This window comes from Gloeophyllum trabeum (assembly GCF_000344685.1).
Source record: "Gloeophyllum trabeum ATCC 11539 unplaced genomic scaffold GLOTRscaffold_00060, whole genome shotgun sequence".
Classification (NCBI taxonomy): domain Eukaryota; kingdom Fungi; phylum Basidiomycota; class Agaricomycetes; order Gloeophyllales; family Gloeophyllaceae; genus Gloeophyllum; species Gloeophyllum trabeum.
In genome coordinates this window covers 932-7,828 of record NW_006920469.1, presented here as the reverse complement: position 1 = coordinate 7,828, position 6,897 = coordinate 932, and the positions used below count along the sequence as shown (strand labels likewise).

The following is a 6,897-nucleotide window of genomic DNA, read 5'->3' as shown; positions in this document are numbered from 1 at the left end:
GTGCCTGCTCCATAATAACGGGGGTAGCTTAGTACGTGCAGGATATGTCGGCCGACGATACGTACTGTCTGAGTTACCCGATATGGAAGGTGTAGTATTCGAGCGGCGTCGAGGAACGGCGACGAAGTAAAGCGGTGTCGACAAGAGTTCGAAGCTAGCTGAGAGACCTGTCTCCAGTGTGAGCACTAGTAAACCCACACTTTTGCAAAAGTGTGATTACACCCACGTCTTCGGGCTGAAAACCGGTCAGACTTAGACGCGAGAGGAGAATTCTGGCGTATATTCGACGAAGTACAGCTAAATAAATACAGTAACTGAGACAATATGACGTAGACCTAAAGCGGAAGTAATCGACATAATGAAATCATATGTTTCGGAAAATGTCTGTGGAATAACTAAGGAAGAGTGTTCAGGAAATAACATACGGCTAAACATACGAAATAGGAAATAGGCAAATGCGTGCAAACCGATGTATCCACAAAGTTCGTTTTGCAGCAGCGTTCAAGTCCGTCACCGTGTTGCGCGTCCTGCTCGGGCTTGTATACCCCGTATACGACGTCGACGACGACATCCCACGTCCTTGTGCTGTCCCAAATGTCGACTACAACGACAACAACCGCCCGCCCCCTCAAACGCAGACGCGCCTCCTCCCTATCATACGTCCTCCGCCTCTCCACGCCCTCCACCTCCTCCGAACACGACGCGTCCTCTCCTTCTCTCCAACCAAATCACTGCGAAAATGAAAATTCAAATGAACCGGGACCGTCTTCTGGACGCTTCATCCTCGTGAACGGCGTACTGACGAGAGACACGAAGAAAAGGTACAAGTGCACGTTCGCGGGCTGCGACAAGACGTACGCGAAGCCGAGCAGGCTCGCGGAGCACGAGCGGGTGCACACTGGCGAGGTGCGTCTATCCTCTTCCCCTTCCTCCCTTTCTTTGCTTGGTCAACTCTCCCCGGGAAATCTGGAACTGACATCCCTGCACAGCGTCCCTTCACCTGCCCCACCTGCGCTAAATCCTTCCTCCGCGAAACCCACTTAACGGCGCATGCGCGCTCGCACCTCCCCGCCTCGGCGCGCCCCCTTGCCTGCCCCGAGTCTGGGTGCGACAAGCGCTTCTGGACGCGCCAGCACCTCGCCGTGCACGAGGCGTGGCACCGCGGGGAGCGCGAGCCGAAGTTCCAGGTAATCGTCTTATTCTCCTCTTTTACTTTTTTCCGTGGAGATGCTGATTTAACATTGTTGGGTGCACATAGTGTACGGAAGAAGGATGCACGCAGGCCTTTGCGAAGCACCACCAGCTGCGCGCGCACGTCTGCGCGGCGCACCGCCCGCCCGGGACGAAGGCGTACCAGTGCGCGCACGCGGGGTGCGCGAAGAGCTTTGATACGCGGCAGAAGTTGAGGGCACATGTGCGGGTGCATGACGGTGCGTGCTCGGTAACCCTCTTGTCCCTGTTCCATCCTCTGCGCTTCGTCCCTTGTCATGTCCTTCTTTCCGAGCCTGCACTTCCGCCTTCCATTGCCTCTCGTTTCGCTGCCCTCCCCTTTCACCATATTCTCCGACCCCACGGTGCACCCTCTTTCTCTACTCCACCCACCATCGCCGACGCCAACGAGACCCGCCTCGTCCCCCTCCCTATCTCTATTTTGATTGTCTTCTGTCGGCCCAACTCATTCACCCCTCGCCTCGGCCCTCCTCCTTCTCTCTCTTCCCTTTTCGTCTCCCAATATATCTCCACCGCCCTTCCCACCCATACCGCAAGCCAATACTAACACCAACCAACAGAACACCGCTACGCATGCCCCACCTGCCCCTCCACCTTCTTTCCGACCTGGACCGCGCTCCAGGCGCACATGCGCGCGGCGCACCCGCCGACGTGTCCCTACCCCGCGTGTGGGGGACGGAGGTTCGCGCACGCGAAAGGGTTGAGAGCTCATCTGAGGATCCACGAGGAACAGGCGGGGGACAACGGGGAAGGAGGTGGCGACGGGGAAGGGAAGGGGGGAGAAGGCAGGGATGCGGAAGGAGATGAGGGGCATGGGAGGAAGAGAAGGAAAGGAGGCGGGGAGTGGGTCTGTGAGGAGGGGGGGTGCGAGAAGCGGTTTTATTCGGTGAGACGTTTTCCTTCTTTTCCTTTCCCCTCCCACTGCGCTCTCCCTCTTCCCTCTCCTTTTCCCTCTCCTCCCTCTCCTCCCTCTCGCCCCTCCTTCTATCCCCTCTACCCCCACGCGTGGCACAACCAGACTAAACCCCCCTCCGCAGAAAAAATCCCTCAACGTCCACACGCGCGTCGCGCACCTCGGCGTGCGCGCCTACGCGTGCCCGCACGCCGGGTGCGGGCGGAAGTTTGGGTACAAGCATCTCGTGGGGCGGCATGTGGGACGGGTGCATCGGGGGGAGGGGGAGGGTGTCGGCGTGGGTGGGGATGGGGAGGAGGAGGAGGAGGAGGAAGGTGGGCAGGGGGAAAGTGAGGACAGTGAGCAGGGGGAGGAAGAGGAAGGGGGGGAGGACGAGCACCCAAGCGCGATCGACCTCCTCACCGGCAAGGCGTACGCTGAGTGCGCGCGGGACGCGGGGAAGGTGCGCTGTCCGTACCCCTGCACGTCTGTTCTCTGCGCCGGCGCGCCGGGCTCCGAGGTCGGTCAGGGTGGGAGGGTTGAAGGCGAAGGCGAGAGGTGCGAGTACGTCTTCGGCCGCGCTTATGATCTGAGGAGACATTTGAGGGCTGTGCACGACATGGAGGCGGGGCGGGAGGAGGTGGATGCGTGGGTGAGAAGCGAGAGGTCTTCCCTGTGTTGATCTAGGACCAGGACGGTAGTTGGGTTTTCTAGCAGATCTATATGAGGTACAGCTTGCGGTGGGTAGGAGGTGACGGATGAACGAGGGGCTAAGTTGTGGTTCACTCTCTAGAGTGATACAGTAAGTGCGATGAGTGTCAGGATAAATACACTGCGCGTGGAACGGGCATTGTAACCGCCAGCCTGACTTATGCGCCCATGGTCTATGGCAATTACAGAAAATACGTATCGTACACTACACGATTTTGACACCATCCGTGTTACTGACGAATCCCGAACAACGGATTCAACACGCTCGCGACACGTTCATACACCGTAAACAAAATGCCGCCACTGAAAGTCGTCCTTCCGAGCCTCATCGTCGTGCCCCTCCAGAAACCCCTAACGCCCCCGTCCTCCCACACGCTCCGGACCGCCTCGAGCGTCCCCGCGCCCCGGGCGCTCTGACTTCTCGTCTTGACCGTGTCGAACGGCATCGTCGCATACGTCGTAACGACGCCGGCCACGACACCGTTCGCAAAGTTCGTCGCGGGGCCTTGGTGGATGTCCCGTTGCGTCTCGTAGTCCTTGAGGATGTTGTACGTCCCCAGCCGGCACGCGGTCGCGCTCGCCTGCTTGAGCGTGTTCCCCGCGAAGCCGTAGTAGAAGCCCAGGAACCCATGTCGCGCGTAGATCAGCCGCACCGCGTGCGGGAGCGACGTGAACTCTTTGGTACCGCGCGCGTCGTCGATGAGCGCAGTCTTGAGCCGCTCGGTGGGCGTCACGGCGAGCACGGACGCGACGACGCCCGCGCACATGCCCGCGAGGACGTTGTTCAGCGGGGAGAGCGCGCCGGTGGACGGGTCGCGAAAGGCGTTCTTGATGGCGTCGAAGGAGAGAAAGCGTACGGCGTCCTTGGCGACGGAGCCGACGATGAGCGAGGAGCAGCCTTTGTAGAGCGCCGGGAGGCCTTCGGTGTGGTACACCTGCGCGACGACACGGAAAGGATTCTTGGGAGTTGGGATTCCCTGCTCGCTGCGGAGCTGGACGCGGGTTTTGGCGAATTCGAAGGGGTACTATGTGAGGGAGTATCAGTATGCCAGTCCGAGTTTGTAGAGGCAGTCCGTTCGCATAGATAGATGAGGTTCTTACCGTGAGAGCTGCTTCCAGACCGCCGGCGATACCGCCAGCCAGTAGGGAGACCACTGGAGGAGTCTTTGCCTCCTGACGCGCTGTATGTGAATCTTCAACTCGGGAAGACAAGGAGGACTTACATGTCCTCCCGACTTTGTACTCATTTCCAGTTGGGGTAGATTCTTGGTGTAGCAACGGTACAATCCACCACCCCCAAGACACTTGTTCGTCTATGCGGTCGCAGAAATCAAGGACAGCGGTGCCTTGGTGGATTGGAGTCCTGACGCGTGACGTCATATCAACGCTGAGCAGTTCTTCAAGCTGGCGATTGTACCGGTACGGTGTGAATTACTCCTTGTGCCATCTCAAATGAGGAATCAACCGAGGTATACGAGCATGAGCGGTGCGGAAAAAGACGTATACGTTACGTACGGAGAAGTAGAGGGGAGCGGGAGAGGACGGACAAGTACCACGTGGCGAGGACGCGTTTTTTCCAGGCTCTGGTGGGTTCGTTGCCACAAACGCGTCGCAAACGCGAGTTACGCGACGGCCGGCGTTGAGGACTCGAGGTGGACTGTTTCTTGGACAAATTTCGAGAATTAGAAAAAGAAAGTTCTTCTACTAGATTTTGCTCAGCTTACCCTGATGTATAGCACATAGCATTGCTTCCTCGGTCTCCTGCCAGTGCCTTCAGCTTCTTAAGCTTACGCTAACTTGAACAACGAAGTGCACGGACCTACCGATCGTGAAGGAACGAGGATTATAAAGGGCCGTACCCTCAGGCATATGCACGAGGCCTGGGGTACGCTTGCCACACGACTACCCTTCCGTAGAGCCTTCAAGTCGATTGAAAGGTTTTCGAGCTTCTCTCAGGTTTGGCACTATCAGCACTGGTTGAACTTTCATACAGCAGAGAAAAAGTTGTTTAACTTTGCAGGAGTAGTTATCCCGCCGTCAAGGCAAGAGATCTCGCGGAATACTTGCCTGTCTTCACATTCATGTCACGTGGGCCACCTTACTTCTCGTGTTACACGCACAGGCATAGAAATCCGGCTTGGGATTAGCAAGGCATTTAATAATACCCCATTAGCCTCCGTGAGATGCATCCCGGATGAGCTGCGATATGCGTTCCGAAATCCGTGCTGCGCTTGATGGCAAAGTTCCACCGTTCACTCACAATCTCTCCATATCTAAGACACATTTCTCGACGGGGCACTTGAGGACAGGCCGCTGGATGGTATCTGGCTGGTTTTCATTGTAGCCTCAGGGTCGGCCTCTCACATCCGGGCACAACACTGAGCTTGACCGTAACAAGTGGGTGAAACGTCCCGATCCATAATGTTGTAGCACGTCGTTGCTCTTCAACTGGAGTGCTAATCTTCGAGCCGGGGCCGCAATGTTGAGGCTACATTCTGGTAATGAGGATGTCTTCGCGCTGCGGCTTTACGACCGCTACTCGCCAAGCGAGAGTTACAATTGAGCAACACCACGTATTCCTACTTCCAAATGTACATTGTACATTAACTACCGAACCTAAATTATGCTCGTACATATGCTAAGCACCAGACACCTCTGCACACGTGTATCTTCTAGAGGGAAGAACCCGCATACCCTGTGTCTGGCCCAGCCGCTCTAAATACAAAGCCACCTTTATATTCTCTCGTAATCTTCACCGTTAAACTGCGGGATACTTGTGCGTGATCTGCACCGAAATATCTGCCGGATACGAAACCCCAGGCGGTGATGCCGCTCACCCAAACACTTCATGGTCGCCTTATCCCATGCGCGGCCAAGCAAGTCGGTCTTGTCTGCCAAGAATCGTCATACTCGGGATTTATATATTAATTCGAAACGGTTGCAGGCTGTTTGCAGGTCAACACCTTGTTCGTTCATGATAACAGTGAGGACGTTCGCATTTTTATGCCATTTGCTGTATTCCATGGCGTATGAATGGGCATCCTGTCAAGCAAGTCCGTAAATTACAGGGCTCCGTCCTCCATACGGAAAGCGCTTACGTTCGTCCAAGCCACAAAGTCCACAGTGTGATCATACATTCTCTTGAATACTTCGTCCTCAAGGACCGCGTCGGAGAGCTCAAATCTGAAAACCATTTCGATGAAGTCCAAGCAAATACACGCAGCACTCGTGGACCGTTAGAAGATAATGATTTCATCGAACGTCAGAATTTTGTCCTCGTGTCGTAGCTTCGCCTCTCTTGCAGTTTCCGTGGAATATATTTCACTTGTTCTCTAGAAACCGGTTGAACGCGTTGGGACCAAAAAGTCTCCTCAGCCGGGTCCCTATACTGTCGTGAAGAATATGCAGCTTTTGTGACCATGATAGGTGTCGTGGAGCAGAGCACATAACTCACTCGTTACACATCTGGTATACGGAGACTGCTCGCCATCGCTCCCGGACATATCATCCAAGTGGGCTTTCATCGTTTGCGCAGCTCCTTTCTCGGTCTGATCATCCGTAGTCTCATCGATTGCGAAGATAACATTGCTCCAGTCACAAATGACTCGTATCGCCTCGTAGTCGGGTGTCGGGTAGCGAACGACAACCAGACGCTCGAGGTCGGAATAGTGCAGGAACGCTCTCTTGCGCGGGTTGTCTGCATAGTGCGCGAAGGTCTCGACCCAGGCAGATGACTCGGCACGCACGGTGTCGTATAGTGGATTGCAAAGTGGAGGAAACGGGCAAAGATATTCGAAGTCAGGCAACTTAGACTCCATAGCGGAGAAAGCTGAAGGTTTCTGTATCGTCAGACAGCCGGCTTCCCGCGCACTTTATAGGCTTTTCAATCATCGTAGCTGTGCATGAATGGACCTTATCCGGCTCCGGGTAGATCAGCCTTGACATGATGAACCAGAATAGAATGCGCATACACGCCGCAGGCCTCGGTTTTACCGTGAATGCGAACGGTGACGTACCCATATCACCGAAATTTGGCACGTCGAGGTAAGGAGCACCCAAGAGAG

At 55.7% G+C, this 6,897-nt stretch overlaps 3 protein-coding genes across 3 annotated transcripts; 1 reads left to right on the top strand and 2 right to left on the bottom strand.

Annotated features, from left to right (window-relative positions):
- Positions 1-594: 594 nt before the first annotated feature.
- Positions 595-2,980, top strand: GLOTRDRAFT_82578 (uncharacterized protein; the record flags this gene model as incomplete). The annotated part of the gene is made up of 5 exons (XM_007873239.1): positions 595-906; positions 990-1,187; positions 1,259-1,430; positions 1,791-2,116; positions 2,268-2,980. The coding sequence occupies 5 exons, from the start codon at positions 595-597 to the stop codon at positions 2,802-2,804; spliced, it is 1,545 nt and encodes a 514-aa protein (XP_007871430.1). The 3' UTR covers positions 2,805-2,980.
- Positions 2,981-3,063: 83 nt separating this feature from the next.
- Positions 3,064-4,080, bottom strand: GLOTRDRAFT_108717 (mitochondrial carrier; the record flags this gene model as incomplete). The annotated part of the gene is made up of 3 exons (XM_007873238.1): positions 3,064-3,858; positions 3,935-3,997; positions 4,057-4,080. 3 exons carry the CDS (start codon positions 4,078-4,080, stop codon positions 3,064-3,066), a joined length of 882 nt encoding a protein of 293 aa, XP_007871429.1.
- Positions 4,081-5,591: 1,511 nt separating this feature from the next.
- GLOTRDRAFT_97220 (terpenoid synthase) lies at positions 5,592-6,651 on the bottom strand (the record flags this gene model as incomplete). Its single annotated transcript, XM_007873237.1, has 6 exons — positions 5,592-5,632; positions 5,671-5,724; positions 5,797-5,875; positions 5,932-6,016; positions 6,159-6,216; positions 6,288-6,651. The coding sequence occupies 6 exons, from the start codon at positions 6,649-6,651 to the stop codon at positions 5,592-5,594; spliced, it is 681 nt and encodes a 226-aa protein (XP_007871428.1).
- Between the last annotated feature and the right edge of the window lie 246 nt (positions 6,652-6,897).